We start from the raw sequence: 18779 nt of genomic DNA, 5'->3' as shown, positions 1-18779 counted from the left end.
CTCACCTGGCTTGCTTTGGTCAACCCTCAAAAACACGTGTAACGACATTCACAGACGCGTTCAATAACACGTCCGCATGTTCAAAGACTCGTTCACAGGCGTCTCCCATTACCGTAAAACCGAGTGCAACGCTCGTTCTGCAGGACATCAAAGAGTGCGAGAAGACTTATCGTCACAGCGCCATGCGAAGACATGCAAAGACGACAAATTTGAGGACTTGTTCAAAGACATGCTGACATGCTTCGGGACTCGATGAAAGAAATGTTGCGGACGCTGCGTGTTCAAAGACTCACTGTAAAGACACTCAAAAGACACGTTCAACGGCTGGAGTCAGGTGACACACGAGTTCGTTTATTGAGTGTTGAGGAGAGACGTGACATCCGTAGAGACGAAAAACCCGCATTCACGGTTGACATTTTCCACTGACAGTCCAGAAGAATTATCGTGGAGCGAAAGGCGTTGGGATCGGGGCGGGGACGCACGTCTGGCGTGCCAAGTACGGCTCAACGGCGTCGCTTTTTTATTGCCAACGTCGCCGCTCGCAGAGGCTTCTTTCCCGCAAAAAGTTGTAGAAAAAAGATCCAGTGTGGTAGCTAGTTTCCAGTTCAAAAATGGCTTACAAGGTCACCTGACGAAATCATCAACGTTTGATTGGTCGTTCAAACAATCACATTAGCAAAAGATTAAACGGCGTTCCGCACCTGACATGAGCAGGTCACAGCTCGCCAGTTGTAAGCTTGCCATTAAAATGCGACGCTAATGCAGCTAGCCGCTAGCCCAGCAACTCGATACGCCAATATGCTAATGTAGCTAGCGGTTTACGGTCGCTCGAACACGGCTGGCTGCTAGCACGGCGGCAGGAAGAGCATTGACGTGCTAATGTTAGCGCGGTGCCTGTTATGGCTAATGTTGCTGGCAAATGCATAGTTGGGCAGTGGCGACAAACAAAAAAGAGAAAATATGGTCATTATTGGTCATTAATTCACATTTTGCAGGCGAGATCGTGAAACGCGATTCATTAGTGTCCACGTTCAGGCATCATTAATCGCACACAAGGAAAACGAGAATCACCACGTTAATAGGTTGAACCTGATGTTTCCGAGCACGTAAACCGGGTGTGAGGAGGAGGCGGGACGAGCGCTCGTTCCGAACCCTCATGAGAAGGACGTCAGCCCCAACAGACTTAAGGCCTCGTCGTTAAACCCCCAGTGGAAAAGCAGAAAAAACACAGGAATAGGAGGAGGGGGAAAAAAGGGACAGAAGAAGAAAAAGGTGATTCCCTGCCAACCGGTCGTGGTCGTCCGCTCTCACTTGAAGGTGGCCTGCAGCATGGCGGTGGCGTAGGTGGGCCGCGCCTGCCGGTTCTGGATGGCGCTGCGCAGGTACTGGACGCCGCCGCAGCGCTCCCAGATCTCCTCAAACTGCCGGGGCAGGATCTCGGCACCCCTTTTGCGCGACAGGCCCGTCTCGTCCAGACTCAGCTCGCACATCTCCATGTCGTCTTTGCCTAAAAGGCAAAAAAGAGCGCTTTCAGCATTTCGTCCTTATCGGACTTGCGAGATCCCGCCAGTGACTCGTTTAAGGACAGTTTTGTTTGTGGCAGTGGCTTTTCGTGCTTACCGGCCACGAGGATGATGGGGTGCTTGTCGGGGTGCAGCTCCATCTGCCGAGCGATCCAGGGCCCGTCAAAGTGGGCGTACCACCAGCCCTTCTTCTTACCCTGCGGGTCTTTGTATTGGTCGCCCGGCCGGATGAAAGGAATGCGGAAGAAACGCTGCTGCCGGTTGAGGGACACTTCATACTGGCGGGCCGGCGCGGGGGGGACCGCGTTCTGCTGGGCTGTGGGGGGTGGGTGGGTGTCGGGGGGCACACGAGGGAAAGGCGTGAGTGAGAGTGGGTGGCGGCGGCGGCTTTTTGGGGATCACATTCAGACTGTGTTGGGACCGCCCCTCTGTCATCACTTTGCCTTGTGGGAAACCGAGTTGCCCACAAGTCGGCCACGAGCTAGCTAGCTAGCTAGCGACTACGAGTCTGTCTGTGAGTGTCTACACTCGAGTCCATGAATTTGTCCAGGAGTTACCTGCGCACAAGTCTGTCTACGAGTCACCCAAGGGCTGTTCAGGTTTTCATTGATTTTGCAGGTGAAGGGATCGTGTACAAGGGCTTTGCCGCCATCTGGTGGCCACTGAAAACTTTTTTTAGGGCTTGTCCAATTTGGCTTCACTGCAGACGGATTCCCCAACTCAGCTGCTGTGACAGCATGGAGTCTAAAATCATGCGACTGCCGTTTCATTGGATGCGTTCCATCCAACGAGCCTGCCAATCAAACTATTTATGAGTTCCACATTGAAATAGTGCCGCAAGATGAAGCTGCCACAACACACGGAAGACGGAAGGAACGTGGCACACTTTCTCAACGCAACATTCCACAAGAAGCTAATGGGAGCAGCAAGTTGAACAATCATCCACACTAAAAAACAGGAAAAGTGCAAACTTGGAATGGCGGGACATCAATCAGGAGAAGTCTGAATGTATTTTGTCTCTTTGGACTGACATAGCCAATTTGACCTTCCCAATTATAATAAAAATAGGAGTTGGTCCTTGAATTTTTCTTCCTTTTTTTAACGCAGGAATGTGACATGACCCTCCTGAACCAGCGGCCAGACGTTCATTACGGATATCTTGCAGGTCATGAGTTAAAAGGTTCCAGCAAGCTTAATAAAATTCTACTGTAAGACCATCCGGGCCAGGAGACTTGTGGCCCTCAGAAGAAGAAAAGTTCCTCTCCTTTCTGGTGCCCGTCTCGCTGATTGCTGTGGCTCAAGCGGTCCAGTCTTGTGGAGGCCCGGCCCGCCCATCCAGAGCCTGTCTCACTATTTTTACTCCAATATATTTCCTAAATAAAATCTCATCCTTAACGCTGTCTTACTTTACCAAGTTATTTTCTGTTAAGACACAAATATGACTACTTGAGACTGGGCTGCTTGGCGGACGTCCGTTCCTGCACAAGACAAACGAGCAGTGGGCATTCAACTCCAAATGCTTTCCATCCATGGAGGACCAAAAATGCCTAAATAAAAAATTTATACGTCAATAAATAAAAGCGAAAATAAAAACAGATCTAAAAAAATATAATAAAAAAATTAAATACAAAAAATATATACACCGATAAATGGAAAACACCCAAAATATACATAAAAGTAAACATAAAAAAAAAAAAAATCAAAACGAGATTCAAAAAAATACAAATAAATGTGGAAATAAATACAAAAATAAGTATATAAATAGAATTAAGTATCAATCAATAAATAAAAACGCTCTGTTCCCATTTATTTCATGCTGCAGACGCTGTCAGGGTGAAATGCGTCAGGAAATGATATTCAAATGAGAGGGCGGTCCTAAGTGTGTCGTATTTATTTTTATTTTTTGAATCTCGTTTTTTAATTTTGTATTTCAAGGTAAAAAACTTGGCAAGCACAGGCACGCACGCACACACTGGTATCAGCACAAGCAGGTTACCATGGAAACCCTCACCTTCCATAAAATAACCCATAACAATAATAATAAAAAAAAATCCCAGCAGCACAGTGGGAGCAGACACCATGAAGGGGCGGGGGCAGTGTGGGGAGGCAGGGGCGTGGTTAGTAGTGCTACGCGCTAAATGCTAAAACAAACTTACACGTACGGCCTTTAATCACAGGTGGTGCACCGCCTGAAAATAAATATGGCGTTAAACACACACACACGCGCGCGCACGCACATACATGCACGCACCAATGACAGGAAGTGAGGAAATACACAGACACAGGAAATGGAGGACTTCCTGTCAATTTAAGAGCTGAGCTTCTGCGACATGAAATCTAAATGACGGGCTTTGGTGGCAAGTCAAGCCCAGACAGTCACCATGGCAACAGCGACAACACAAAGGTCACGAGCGGTCGCTAGGATACAGTCGCGTCACGAGCGTACCGTAGTCGGTGACTGATTTGGGTGCCCGCTGCTCTGTGTCTGCGTTCCTCTTTTTGTTCTTGGACTTCCAGGCGTGGTAGACCTTCAGCCGGCGGTGGAACTCCTCGCGGCACGCCGCCAGCAGCTCGATGTCTACGGAACGCGCGCACGCGTTAACGCACACGCAACACCGCATGCACGCGCACCCACATTGAGGCTCCATCTCACCACAGGAAGTGTTGATAGCGTCCCTTAGTTCGGCGTACTTCCACTTGCTAAGTTGATGTTTGCCGTTTGCGCCGCTGGCCGCTTTGCTCGCCTGAACCTGAGGACCTCTGACGACGAGGACAACGAGGACACAGCAAAGACACAAAAAAAGATGTCAGCGGAAAACAGAAACCTCAAAATGCGTCCAGTCTGGAGTCAAAGCTGCGAAACAGGAAGAGGAAGACGACGGCCGGAGCCGACGGAGGACGTCAAGTTCCGCTGACAGGAAGTCACTTCACACACTCAAGTCACTTCCTGTTTTGGCAACCTTCACCATCACCATTTGTGATTCAGTGGATTTCAAAATAAAAGCATTGGACGCCTGATTGATGACCAAATAATCAATACGTGATCAGTGTGACAGCGAGAGTGGCTTTGCAAATCACTGGCCGGCCAATCAGTAAGCGAGACCACCCCACCAGAGACCAATCGGGTGAGAGCAGCTGATCAACAGAAAGTCCGAGACGTTTGCACGCACCTCGCCAGAAGCTCGCTCATTTCCTTCGCCATCTCCTCCCTACAAGGTTTCATCATCATCATCATCATCATCATCATCCAACAATATGGCCCACTAACAGTTTATGGTGCACGTTTTTTTTTTTGTTTTTTTTGTTACCTACATGCTCAAATTGGACACTTTGGGCTCAGCAGAACCGCTGAAAACACAAAATCAGACCACCGTCACACAAACACAACTGATGTGAGCGTGTGACCCTCTGGTCCAATCAGAAGACACTTCCTGTCGGACTCCACGGCATGCAAGGGTCAGAGGTTAGAGGGTTGTGGGAGTTGTAATGCGAGTTCAAAGTTCTTACGCTGCTCGTTCAGGAGACGACGGAAGCGACGACTCGGTGCTGCCGGGAGGAGAACAACGAGACGTTAAAAACAACGCGCATGCTTCATTTACGCTAGCCCGTCGATGGCGTTTGACATGATATGTTAGCATTAAGCTAGCAGCTGATGTCCTGACACGGGGGATGCTTTTACCTGCGCAGGGCGCCGTCGTTGGGCGACTCGTCCGGTATGAGTTCGGATTCGCTCTGCGCGATCCTCAGCGCCAACTCTCGGTCTCGCCTTTCCTGCTCCAGAACCGCCTGCCGCGCAATTTCCTCCCCGCGATCCGCCTCAAGCTGCTTCCCTATTTCCAACTACACGCACACACAACAACATGGCTTTGTTTCGTTAGCTTCCTAGCGCGAGCCCCATCCAAGCATGTCAGGAAAAGCCTACTAGAACCGCTGACGTTGATACGGGCGAGGCATTTGAAGACACACCTGCAACCGCTTCTGCTCCTCTTCCCTCCGCTTCCTCTCCTCCTCTTCCTGCTTCCTCTTCACCTCCATCTCAGCTTTCCTGCAGGGAAAAAACAAAAACATTATTTTTGTGTGTGGGGTCTCTCTCTCTCTCTCTCTCTCTCTCTCTCTCTCTCTCTCTCTCTCTCTCTCTCTCTCTCTCTCTCTCTCTCTCTCTCTCTCTCTCTCTCTCTCTCTCTCTCTCTCTCTCTCTCTCTCTCTCTCTCTCTCTCTCTCTCTCTCTCTCTCTCTCTCTCTCTCTCTCTCTCTCTCTCTCTCTCTCTCTCTCTCTCTCTCTCTCTCTCTCTCTCTCTCTCTCTCTCTCTCTCTCTCTCTCTCTCTCTCTCTCCACGTGATCTCGAGACTTACGCGCGCCTCTCTTCCTCCTCTTCCTGGCGGCGGCGCTCTTCCTCGTCCCTCCTCTTCCTCTCCTTCTCCATCTCCTCCTGTATGTGGCGCAGACGCTCGCGCTCTTCCTCCTCCTTCTTCTTGTTCTGCATGTCGGTCAGCAGCTGCTCCGAGCGCACCACCAGGGCGCCGTATTCGTGCTCGATGTCCATGCGCCGCATCTCGGTGGCCTGGCGGGCGCCGAGCGCAACGGGGGGCCGGTTGACATGGCAGTCGAGTCGTGGTTATCGGCCCGGGTTCCGGCGACCCACCTTGATTTTGAGCATGAGGGCGTGGATGTCGGCGTCCAGCCGCTGCACCTGAGCGCTCATCTCCTCTTTGCCTTCCTTGAGTCCCGCCACCACCTCGTTGAAGAGCAGCATCCTCTTCTTCAGGTGGCGCACCTTGACCAGGCCATCGATCCTGAACACACACACGCAAGTTGCACACGCATTACGCACGCGCACGCGGCGGCTCAGGGTCAGAGTGCCGATCGGCGCTCATAAGTGGTGGACGTTGAAGAGGAAGATAATGACGGTGAAGAGGAAGAAAAAGGGGCGGGGCCGCTGAAGAATAACGCAGAGGAGGAAGATGACGATGGAACGTCTTGGGACGGAGCGGAAGGAGACGACGCGGACGCGGGGACGAGGACGGCGAAGGTCCGCGAAGCGCCAGGAGCGAGCGAGCGAGCCACCCACCGAGGTTTGTGCTTCTTCTTGCAGAGCCACATGCGCGCCGTCTTCTGCATGACGACGCACGCGCTGCGCCGGTACAGCAGCTTGTTCTTCACTGCACACAGACACACAACAACACACGTCAACGACACGCGTGTCCTGGGACGTCCGGGACGAGGACGAGGAGGCAAAGCCTGACATCGTTTGGACTTTTGATCAAAACTCCGGACGAAAGGAGGCCTCCCTCGGACAAGAAAAGGGGTCAAGGAGGAAGAGGAGAAGTCTGAGAAGGCCAAAGGGAAGCTCGATGAGGAGGAAGAGGAGGAGAATAAGGCTAAGGATGAAGATGACAATGATGAGGAGGAAGCTGAAGACGAGAACAGGGATGGCGAGGAGGACAAGAATGCTGGCGAGGAAGCGGACGAGGAGACTGACGAGGTCAAGAAAGTGGATAATGTTGGGGACAACATTGACGAGGCCGAAGAGATCGAGGACGCCGACGGCGAGGAACGATTGGCGAAGGGCTAAAGAGTTGCCATCAAACTCAATTTGTTGCTACGGCAACAAGAAATATCAAAGCCGCGACACACTTACGCTTGATGACGGACAGCGCGCACCACTGGACCTTCTTCCAGCGGCTGTGGATGATCCAGGTGTTGACACGCTGCACCAGTTCCGCCAGGTGATCCGGGTCCGACTTCATGATCTGGTCAAACTCGGCAAACTAAAAATGCAAGCGACGCAAAGAGGAAAAAAACGTCAAAAGCGAGAGGAAGCGTTTTCTCCTTGTCGGCGTGCCCGCGGCGGCGGCGGCGCCGACCTTCCCGGGTCGGAAGAACACTCGAGTCAATCCAAACTTGTAGTCCTTCTCGTTCAGTCCCAACGCTTTGAACAAGGCCTGAAAGAGAAAAGAGAAAATCATGTCTGCTGCTGGACTGAATGTCAGTAGCGACTCCTGCTGGCCAAGAGTGCAACTACAAGTGTCTGAAAATGATGTGAGCAAGGGAAAACCAGCTGAGGGTCAGCATGCGACTCTTGTGGTCTGGACCAGTTGGAGGACTGACCTTGCAGAAGAGGCGCGGGTCGAGACGTGCCAGTTTGGGCGGCATGTACTTCTTGTACATGTTGTAGAGTTCGTGGAAAGGAGCCCGGGAGGGGAAGCCGCCCTGCATCAGGTCCAGCACAGACACCATACCTGCTCGACAAGGATCATCCAGACGCTCACGACTGGCCCTTTTTTCCCCCTCAGAGGATAAAGAAAATCCGCCAACACGCGGGAGCGGAGAAAACGCCTCAACACGCCATTCACCACCTTCACCATTTGAAAAACTCATTTTTAGCTGTGTGGCAATTTTTTGAATCGTTCAAAATTGGCTCTCCTCTGCGGCGTGTCAAATTTACAGTCAAGCACAATACGAATGCAATTGCGAGCCCAGCAGGGGGCACTCTAAGCCGCGCGACGCCATTACGGACCTGAGCACTGCAGCTGGGAGAGGATCTGCGCGCCTTCAAACTTGTGACTGACCATCTTCAAGTTAGGCTTGATGCAGCGGATGAAACTGGAACCCTGAGCCCGAACGACAGCAGCAACACGAGGTCACGTGGAGCATGAGGGTTACGGTTAAAGGTCATGAGCGGTACTGACCGTACTGCGCAGCTTTTCCAGCAGAATATTCAGCTGAGTCTGCGTAAAGAACAAAACGCACAACTTCAGTGGCGGTCAACATGTTGCCCGAGTTACAAAAGCGGTGCAACGGATCACAAAAATCACGATTTTGAGTCACAGATCGGATTGACATTTTTCCGATCAGCAAAACCAAAACAAAAAATCCAAAGATAAATATAAATGATATTTTATATAATTTATAAAATTGCCCATTAAATTCACTCAAAATGTCAAATATGACCGTTTAGATTTTAGGAAAAACAACTTTAAGAGCAATATAAGGCAGAATGCATTCTTATTTTATATATGGTCCATGTATAAAATAAGGAATCCTGTCTTTAGTTACATATGATGCATCTAAAGTTGCGTTCCTAAAATCTAAACGGTCATATTTGACATTTTGAGTTTTTGTCATTAAATGGAAAAAATGTTTTAAAAAATGAATGAAGACAAAGGTCTATTTAACTTTGTTTTTTTATGCTCGGAATGAAAAAGGCCTTAAAGTGCAATTTCAAGCACATTCTATTCTTTTACCTCATTCACTCCCAGCAGCCATTTTCACAGAAGTAACCCCCTTCGCTCCCGGCTGTCTTACTGGATTTGGACTGATTTTGCAAGGCCCACAGAATATTGTGTTCTATTGCTACAAAAACATGGAACCTACCCCAAAAAAAGATTAGAGTCTCTTCTTTCATCAAGAAAAAAATGTATATTTGTATCTGTTTCCGTTTTAGCGTGAGATTATAGCTAAGTTTCATCATTATTCACAAATCTGTGGGAAAAGAGCTTTTTTTGCTACATGGCCCGGGTTGAGCTCTCATACTCTGGCGCCACCTGCTGGCCGCTATCTGTAATAACTACGATTGCTTTAAGTGTCCTCTTCAGGTCAGAGACGGCATTAAAGCCCTTTGTATGCTCTAGCATAAAAAAAAAACATTAAAAAAAACATAAATATGTTTTTGAGACGTGGCAACATTAAAAAAATAATATATATATTTTTTTTTACATGTTTTTGGAAGCAAATGAGTTAAACATGGAGAATGAATTAGAAAGTAGCCTCGGTCCACAAAATTGAAAAAAAAGTCAAGAAAATGTGACACGAAATAAGCGTCGCGTAACCTTGAACTTGTTTCCCACGCTGATGAATCCGAGCTTTCCGGCCCTCTGCTTGGCGTCGTTGGCGTTGTTGGCGTTGTTGAAGAGTTCTCGGATGAATCGGTCGCTGGACTCGCTCAGCAGACATTCCAGCGACGTGTGCAGGGCGTCGTTGTTCTTCTCCACAAACTTGTTCTGAGGGGCCGACAACGCAACGTTGTCACTCGGCGGCGGACATCTTGTTTTCTCTTAAAAGATTTCGGCCGCGCACGCACCGTCTCGTAGCAGACGGCTCCCGCAAAGTGCCTGACGATGAATCCTTCGTCGTCCCTCACGTTTCTGTGGACCGTCAGCTTGGACTTCCTCGGTATCTTGACGCGCACGCACACACACACAATCGCACGCACAATGCAATCCCACGCAAACGCCACGTTTTTTTTTTGTGAGGAGGTTAAAAAGAAAACTTACGGTCAAGCGGAAGTGGTTCTTGTGTTTGTTGTGGACCGTGTCGGTGAAGTGCTGGTCGCTGGGCTGCGGCAGCCGGTTTTCCTCATCCAGGATGTCCAAGATTCCCAGCTTTTTGCCCTCCACCAGGTCTGCAAGGCAGAGGCGCACGTCTCATGTATGCAGTCCAGGTCTGCGGTCTCAAGTCAAGAATCTCGGAGATGCGGTTTTCCTACCGATGCAGTCCTGGTTGTCCACGTAGTGGACCTCGTTGACTCCCAGGCCCTCCCTCTGGTACAGTTCTTGTTCCTGCGGGTCAACACTGGATTTAGTTCAAATGTTTCAGTCACTTGAAAAGGTGCCGACGTCACAAAAGTCTCAACTTGAAACATGGAGCCTCAAGAACCCGGCATGAAAAAAGTCTTTGGAGGCTTTTTAAAGGGGAAGTCAACCCCCCTAAAAAAATTCTCCACACAAATATGTTCTATAATAAGTCCAAACACGGTATTCTGCTTAATATTGCGTTCATAGAAAATGAGTCAAGCAGCAAAATCCCGCAGTTTTGATCAATATCAGAAGGCGGCCATTTTGCCACTTGCTGTCCAGTGAAAATGACATCACAGTTGCAACGACCAATCACAGCTCAGCTTCGGAAAACAGGTGAGCTGTGATTGACAGCAAGTGGCAAAATGGCCGCCCCCTGAGATGGATTAAAAAGCGGCTGGATTTTGCTGCATGTTCCACAAATGTTGTCTGACCTCTTTGAGGATGCGCTCGTTGAAGAACTGCTGCAACTTCTCGTTGCAGTAGTTGATGCAGAACTGCTCGAAGCTGTTGTGTTCAAAGTACTCTGCGGGGGGGACAGGAAGTGGAAGTGGAAGTGGAAGAGGTCAGCGGCGGGGCGCCGGCGGTGGGAACGGCGAGCGTGTCTACGTACCAAAACCGGCGATGTCCAAGACGCCGATGAAGTTGGCAGACGACTGGAAAGGGAAGCACTGGTTGACCCTGGTGACCACGTGGTCGAAGAGCCGACTGTAGACCGCCTTGGCCAAAGCGTCGCGGGCGTTGTTGGCCTGCTCCACTTTCAACGGAACCCTGACACACACACACACACGCAGGTCAAACCGACAATCAGCGCGAATTGACACGTTAAGCGCGCGCACGCACGCACGCACGCGGCCGCCTACTTGATGACGGTTCCTTTGGCGCCCCCTGCTGTGGTGAGCATGACCCTGGCGGTGAGACTTCCTTGCAGGTCCAGCTGGTCCAGACCCAGCAGCTCGGCGCACTGTTGCAGCGTTTGACCCGACTGCTTCCTGATGCTGCAGCCGCCTGACACAAAACATCCACGGAGATACCGTTGGAGGGCAGGGCTGTCCAAAATATGGCTGGGGGGGCATGTACGAGAAATGACATGACGACGACGCAGCCCACAAGAAAAATAAAAGTGAGGAGTGAAAAGCGAGGGTGGCGGAAAAAAAAAAATAGATGCCACTATTACTTTTCTATATATTGTCAAATGTTCATTTTTTACATTTTTACATTTGATTTTTTTTTTTAAATCTATATGTAAACAATTAAGAAATGCTTTCTTTATTGATTGCAAGTCAAAGCAGGCCTTGCATTCTTCCCTTTTCCCGTATTCGGCCCCCAAATGAAAACCTTTGGACATCCACGCAAGGAGAACCACGAGCTACAAAAACTGAGCGCAAAAGTAGCTAACGTGCTAACACCGCGCGGTCTAACGCCACGCGACACGGTGGCCATGTCGGCGCAGCGTAGCCCCGCCCCCCTCACCTGAGGTGCTTCCCGCCTCCTCGAAGTCGATGTTGCCGAGGTGCAGCACGCCGGCCACCACGCGGAACAAGTCCAGCTTCTCCTCGTCGCCCAGGCCGATCTTCTTCATGGCCACCAGCATGCGCTGGAAGTCGCCGTGGTCGTCCAGCAGGGGGTCCTTCAGCGGGCCCGCCTTCACGTGCTGTCGTACCCGAGACGCGAGACGAGAAGTCAAGGCGGCGCGACACAACCACAAGAGAGTCACAAAAAAATGGACGCTACCTCGGAACTCTTGCGGTTCTCCAGGATCTGCTTGTCCGTCTCCTTGGACGCAAAGAAGCGAGTGCATCCTCTGTTCAGATACTAAAAAACGGATCAACAGAGACCATCAGCCGCGCGGTCAGCTCGCGGTCAGCTCGCGCCAGCCACAACGGCGGAGCGGCCGGGGGGGGTCATCGGGAGGTCACGCCGACGACCGTCCTTTACCCTGAACGTATCCGGCGAGCTGAGGTGAAACTTGAGGCGAATGTCCTCCGGCGCTCCGGCGCAAAGGCGGTAGAAGATGTGGTAGTTGCGCTCCTCGCCGCTCTGGCGGCAGATGCGAGACTTCTCCAGGAGGTAGTGAGACACGAAACCTCCCACCACCGCGTTCTAAACGCGCACACGCAAGAAAGCATAGCACGCGCAAAATATATTTTACTAGCAAAAAACGCTGCGCGTACTCGAACGCTACTTGAGTTTATTTGGAGCGTGTCAGGCGATTACATTTTTTTAATCGGAACGAATCACATGACTTCAATAATTAACTCACGATTGATCACAAATTTGATATCTGTTCTAAATGTTCAATAAAAAAAGTTTTCGCTCTTAATAACGTCAAAGTGGAAAAAAAATGTTAAACTAATGGAACATGGCTGCATTTTAGTCATTGATGTCATTTCCTAATCAAATTTTAGTTGAAATTAAAAAGATATACTGTAGAAAAACGAGCATATCATTAACGAGTAACTTTTTAAACATTTCTCAAATGACATCTATTACCGCCAAATTGTGACTGCAATCCCCTCAGGAGAGGCGTTCCGATTCATTAATCGTCTCGCGCATTAAAACCAATTTGTGGCGTTTCATTTGAATAAATAATAATAAAAATAAAAGAGCAATGATGATGACATTTCCGAATGAACAATACTGAGCTCTTAAAAATAAAATAAAAATAATAAAAAAAAAAGAAAAAAGAAAAAAAAAGAAAAAAACAAACAAACAATTTGTGGCGTTTCATTTGAATAAATAATAATAAAAATAAAAAAGCAATGATGATGACATTTCCGAATGAACAATACTGAGCTCTTAAAAATAAAATAAAAATAATTTAAAAAAAAGAAAAAAGAAAAAAAAAGAAAAAAACAAACAAACAATTTGTGGCGTTTCATTTGAATAAATAATAATAAAAATAAAAAAGCAATGATGATGACATTTCCGAATGAACAATACTGAGCTCTTAAAAATAAAATAAAAATAATTTAAAAAAAAGAAAAAAGAAAAAAAAAGAAAAAAACAAACAAACAATTTGTGGCGTTTCATTTGAATAAATAATAATAAAAATAAAAAAGCAATGATGATGACATTTCCGAATGAACAATACTGAGCTCTTAAAAATAAAATAAAAATAATTTAAAAAAAAGAAAAAAGAAAAAAAAAGAAAAAAACAAACAAACAATTTGTGGCGTTTCATTTGAATAAATAATAATAAAAATAAAAAAGCAATGATGATGACATTTCCGAATGAACAATACTGAGCTCTTAAAAATAAAATAAAAATAATAAAAAAAGAAAAAAAAGAAAAAAAAAAGAAAGAAAAAAAGAAAAAAACAAACAAACAATTTGTGGCGTTTCATTTGAATGAACTCAAAACGAACGCACTCCTTTTGACACCCGAAATGTTTTTACCGCTTGCGGTATGTAAATAAAGTGAAGTTGCGACGTCACACCTTTTCATTGAAGTGTATTTCCACGAACTTCCCAAAGCGACTGCTGTTGTTGTTCCGAACCGTCTTGGCGTTCCCGAAGGCCTCCAACAAAGGGTTTGCTGCAAAAAAAAAATTATTAAACAAGTCCGAACGTCGACTGAAGCAAGAGGTGATCATCAGCTGCGAAAGTCACGCACCCTCCACAATCCTCTCGTCGATGTCCTGGCCCGTCCCGTACGACGACGTCAAGTACCTGTCGCGGGAACGGCAACCATCATCACCGCTGCGAGGCTTCCGCCGCCGCCGCCGCGCTTTGGGCCTCACCTGAGCACGAACTTGGTGTTCTCCGTCTTGCCGGCGCCGGATTCCCCTGAGACGACGATGGACTGACTGAGCTTCAGAACCTTCATGTCCCTGTAGGCCTTGTCGGCTGCGGGTCAAGCACACCCAACAGACGCGGTTAGCGGTTAGCGGTGCGCGGTTAGCGGTGCGCGGTTAGCGGCGGCGCCGTCCCTCACCGATAGCGTAGACGTGCGGCGGGAGCGTCCCCAGCGAGCGTCCGCGGTACTGCTGGATGATCTGCTGCGAGTAAAGCTTGGGGATGTCGTAGTACGGGTTGACGGCGATCAGGATGTTGGCCACGAACGTCTGAGCGCAAGCGGAATGCAGATGTTCTCACGCTTGCCGGCGAGTGCGCCTCGACATCACACATTTTACACTCGTCTGCCTTTCTGTCACATTTCGGACATTTTTGGCACACGTGGTGATGTTACGCTTCTTTTCTTTCGATGGCTATTTTGTGACTTTATTTCCTGCCTATATTTATCGAGCATTTTTCTGACATTTGTGAACATTTTATGGTAATTTTCGGGCTTTTTTATTTTGTTTTGTTTTTGGACTGCCTTTAAAAATAAATCTGATTTTGGGGCAATTTCGGGGACATTTTATGGTCATTTTCATGAATTCTTCTTTTGCTTTTTGACATTTCTTGAACATTTTCTTTTCTAACTTTAAAAAAATAATAATTTTCTGACTTTTTTTTGTATGTAATTTTCTGCCCATCTTCTTTTACTTTTGGACATTTTATGTGTACTTTTTTAAAGTTTTCCCCTCCCTTCCTATTTAAAATAAAATTTCAAACTTTTTTGCTATATAGTAATTTTCTGCTCTTCCTTTTTGGATATATTATGGTCACCTTTTGGACGTTTTCAGGTATTTTTAACGTTTCATCTACCTTTCCTTTCTCTTTCAACTTACAAATGTGAACCATTTTGAACTTTTTATTTTAATCGTAATCATTAATTCATTTACAGAATATTTTATCTAAAAAATAAATATGTAAAAAAATAGATTAATTTCTACCAATTTTTTATTTTAATCTACAGGGAGCCACAGGAGAGGGACTTAAGAGCCACACATGGCTCCAGAGCCGCACGTTGCGCACCCTGACTATTACTCCACGATGACTTTTAGAGCTTAAAGTTGTTGCCATGGAAACGGCGTCTCTGGAACGTCTCTGTGCACCGCTTGCTCGCTGTCTCAGGCCCAAGATCATCATCATCATCATCATCATCATCATCATCATCATCATCATCATCATCATCATCATCACCGAAAAAAGAGTCAAATGGAACTCACGTAGATTTTGTCTTTGCTGTACCGGACGCGCACGTTGTTGAGCAGCGTGGCTTCGTTGAGGTACATCAAAGAACCTGAACAGGGACACGCCCACGCGTCGTCATCACAACATTCAAACCCGGCCGCGTCATCGGCGAGGCAAACTCACAGTTGTCCTCGACGTGCTTGTCCACGTCATCCTCGGCGGGGAACACTTGATCGACGGCAGCCACGAACGTCTGCGCCAACATCAAAACATCAGAAATGCTTACAGGCCGCTTTTGGCAGCCGGCGCGCTTGCTGGGCGGGGCCAGACGGCGCCCGGGGGACAAATCTTTAGAAACGTCAAGCAGCCCCACCCAGACGCAAAAATGTTTTTCTCTCGCTTGGCCTCGTTCCAGATGTGAAGATGAGCGACAAGTGTGAGGAAAGGACAGCCGCCCATTTTTCCCCAAAAGACAACGCGGGCGCTTTTTGACTTTCGCTGAAATGCCGCTAAACCGGCAGGTCAAAGAAAACACGAGTGAAAGTGCTTCATTTGTGTTGAACAAGTTCATTCCAAAGACTCGCATGTCGGGTTAATTAAACACTCCAAATAGTCCCGAGGTGCGGTTTGTGAGTGTGACTGGTTATTCGTCTGTGTGCGCCCCGCGATTGGCTGGCAAGCAGTTGAGGGCGTGCCCCGCCCCGCCTGCCGCCCCAAGCCAGCTGGGATAGGCTCCAGCGACCCCCCCGCGACCCTTGTGATGACAAGTGGTTAAGAAGCAAGTTAACAACTGAATCAAAAATTGGAACAATAAATGGATTCACACTGTTTAACTTCAAATTGTCCAATTTCTGAGAAATCATCCAATTCTTTGAATTTTTTTTATACAATACATCATAACGAGAGTAAAACACACACAAAAATAAATAAATAAAAAAAATAAAATATAAAAATAAAATCTCTCTGTTTTAATGTCAAAGATTAAAGGATTTTTTTTTTGTAAAACTGTCAAATGTTCTTCCTGTAATTCAAAAAAAATTTTTTTTAAACAAAATTATATATGATATATTTCAATGAATTGTCCAATAACGAGTTAGCGGGATTTTATCCTTCCAAATATTGGAACTGACAACAAAAAAATCTCCCGATTTCTGTCGCCAGCCATGAAGGCAGACTTTCACGTTGCCTCACATTTGGAAAACAACGAGCCACATTTTTGCCGATGTTGCCGATGAAGTGAATCATCCTCAATTTACGTTTGCATATTTGAAATAATGTCCTGTTTTTGAAGAACGTTGAATCCAAAAAAATAATCGACAGATTAAGCGATCATACAAATAATCATGAGTTGCGTCCCTAAGATGACTTGACGGGTTCATTATTGGGTTCATGCTTGTTGATGCTTGATGATCCTCTTTTGTTGTTTCTAAGTGCTGAACTCTGACCTTGCCGTCGCGCTTGAGGGGCTGGACGGTGAGGCTGTCGGCGCCGATGTCCACGATGGTTCCCAGCTGGAAGCCGTCGGTGGCGTGCGGCGCCCACACGGGCTTGCCGTCCTCCATCTTGATTCTGGAAAACAACAGCGACGCGGCTTAGCTTTCGTCAGGACGAGCCCGCCGGCCGCTCACGTCGACGTCCCCGAGTCTTCGCCGTTTCCCCAAAAGTTTGCTCACGCCGGCTGCCACGTTACGGAGCAACTGTTTCAAAAAAACGTAGATCGAGCTCGTGGACAGACGCGATGTCGCCCTTCCTTGTTCCCGCATGGAACACATCACGTCCCATGACCTTCACGGCAAACCAATCAGATGGCGTATCGATTGGCAGCCCGCGGCACGGCCATCATGGCGACCGCGCGACCTTAGGGGACGACGACGACGCACGTGACCGCCCGCCCGCATCTGCTCGATCGTATCGTTCACTGGCAGCAGCGTAACGCGACGCTGACCTTCTCTGTGACGTCGCTGGCGGGCGACGTCATTCGCGTCAGTGAAAGACAACGCCGACCTGCCAAATATGAACGAGGACATCAGTGACGCGCGACATCATTGGCAAATGACATCCCTGACGTGCGGCGTCGCTAATGAATATTCAGCGCGTGTGACATCATTGATGACGTCATTCGTGTATGACATCATCCACGTCCGCTCTTCTCTCGTTGTTAAAGCAGAAGTTTAAAGGTTATACATTTTTTTGCCGCCTCGAGGACACCTAAAGCGTCGTCTTGTCTTGTCTTGTCTTGTCTTGTCAAGGCGCGCACGACCTTTGGCCTCTGCTCATGTTTCTTATCTTTACGCACGGCGTGACCACGCCTGGCCTCATTTCCTCTTCAAACTCACCTTGGATGCTTTTCGTTTTTGTGGGTGGCCCGTCAGCGAGTCATCCGCACAGCCCGTAAAGCGCGTTAAACATTAACATCGGTCATAAACGACAATCATCTGCGCGGAGGTTGCCACTTTCTGTGTCGCCGGCGAAAAACGCACTTTGGCCCGAGGGCACGTGACTTTTGTGACAGGTCACATGACTGACTTCTTGCCTTCCTCGAGTCACCACAGGTGCAAAGTAACAGAGTACAAATACTTTTTTTTTACTGTATTGACTTCTCACGTCTCCATACTTTACGTGAGTACATTTTTACAGACACATTTTGGCCATCTGTGTCATTTTGCTCACCTGTGTCATTATTGCCATCTGTGTCACATGCTGAACGTGCGCGCGCATCCGTGAAAAGAGAGACTGGCTGTCTCACGCACGCGCTTTTCAAGGCTTTCAACTTAACTTAAGTTTGCAGCCGCACACCGAAACCCCCCCAAAAAAGGTTCCGTCACGTGTTCGGATGCCGAAACCTCCCATGTACAATTCGGCGTCGACATTCTACGTTTGCGTTGGACTGGAGGTTCCGAATGAAACCGGGCTCCTTCGAGACGGACTTGTCGTTCGAGCTCGAAGCGTCACTCTGACAGCGCGTCCAAAGTTGACGCCGTTTCCAGAAGTCGTTCAAAGCGCTCGCTTCATTAGGCGGATGCCGAATGTCACACAGGTCCCATATTTATCCAAAGGTGTGCCCCAAATGCGAGGCTGCTGTTCGAAAACGCTTCAAACAAAGCGTGAAGCGTAAATACGCGTTCTCTCGAAGGCGGTCTGGTATGTAGCAAACAATGTTGCCTTTGTCACGAACGACGCGATCCATAATGGCAGCAGTGTTACAACTCGACACAAAAAAGCATACCACGAAGCGTGAATAGTGCGTGAGGAGGACGGTGGCTCGGCCGGCGGCGTCCGCCTCCCTCGAGCCCGCCGCCCGTCGTCGGCGTTAGCTAAACTACGTCGCTCGCTCGCCGGGCCGGCGGGCGGCTCATTGTCTCACCTTCGGGTGTCGGGAGGGCCGCGTCGATTCCCGACTAAATCCTCCTGCCTGGAGCGAGGCCGGAAGTGCAGGTGAGTCAACCGAGGCAGCCGCTGCCTGCGTGGCCTCTCCGTGCGATTAGCCGTGCCGTCTCCCGAGTGTGCGGCCGCCCTCGTCGCCTCCCAGTCCCGCAGGCAGCCTGGGAAAGTGGCCGCGTGACGTCACGGGCCGGGAACACGTTGCGGCTCGGCTCTCGGCCTCTGGGGGGCGCTGTGTGGCAAAAAACGAGAGCCTGGAGTCCCAGCGACGTCACCAGA

General features: G+C 48.6%; 1 protein-coding gene across 5 annotated transcripts; it reads right to left on the bottom strand.

Annotated features, from left to right (window-relative positions):
* Window positions 1-330: 330 nt before the first annotated feature.
* LOC147158973 (unconventional myosin-VI-like) lies at window positions 331-18695 on the bottom strand. 5 transcript variants are annotated; one of them, XM_086061633.1, is made up of 36 exons: window positions 18484-18695; window positions 16565-16688; window positions 15303-15372; window positions 15155-15228; window positions 14035-14164; window positions 13841-13946; window positions 13714-13769; window positions 13538-13635; window positions 12036-12200; window positions 11832-11912; window positions 11571-11751; window positions 10961-11105; window positions 10711-10868; window positions 10532-10623; window positions 10010-10082; window positions 9798-9925; window positions 9605-9700; window positions 9354-9524; window positions 8214-8252; window positions 8042-8135; window positions 7633-7763; window positions 7389-7466; window positions 7163-7292; window positions 6593-6683; window positions 6167-6317; window positions 5877-6085; window positions 5490-5568; window positions 5203-5363; window positions 5031-5069; window positions 4836-4871; window positions 4694-4732; window positions 4177-4283; window positions 3970-4101; window positions 3680-3712; window positions 1621-1839; window positions 331-1507 (listed from the first exon to the last, which is right to left on the bottom strand). In XM_086061633.1, exons 2-36 carry the CDS (start codon window positions 16679-16681, stop codon window positions 1308-1310), a joined length of 3909 nt encoding a protein of 1302 aa, XP_085917759.1. In that variant the 5' UTR covers window positions 16682-16688; window positions 18484-18695; the 3' UTR covers window positions 331-1307. The 5 variants fall into 5 exon arrangements, with proteins under 5 accessions (XP_085917759.1, XP_085917760.1, XP_085917761.1 ...); XM_086061634.1 differs by lacking the exon at window positions 3680-3712; XM_086061635.1 differs by lacking the exons at window positions 4694-4732; window positions 4836-4871.
* Between the last annotated feature and the right edge of the window lie 84 nt (window positions 18696-18779).

This window comes from Leptonotus elevatus, chromosome 18 (assembly GCF_054856555.1).
Source record: "Leptonotus elevatus isolate MCC_2025b chromosome 18, RoL_Lele_1.0, whole genome shotgun sequence".
NCBI classification, from domain to species: Eukaryota; Metazoa; Chordata; class Actinopteri; order Syngnathiformes; family Syngnathidae; genus Leptonotus; species Leptonotus elevatus.
This window is presented reverse-complemented; position numbering and strand designations above follow the sequence as displayed.

What these genes read in the sequence shown, in the direction of transcription:
- LOC147158973 (XM_086061633.1), bottom strand. Translation starts at nt 16,681, where the DNA reads ATGGAGGACGGCAAGCCCGTGTGGGCGCCGCACGCCACCGACGGCTTC. An exon ending in CTTGGACATCGCCGGTTTTG is followed by an intron (nt 10,624 to 10,710) that starts GTACGTAGACAC and finishes TCCCCCCCGCAG; the next exon opens with AGTACTTTGAACACAACAGC. An exon ending in CAAATCAGTCACCGACTACG is followed by an intron (nt 3,713 to 3,969) that starts GTACGCTCGTGA and finishes ATTTATTTTCAG; the next exon opens with GCGGTGCACCACCTGTGATT.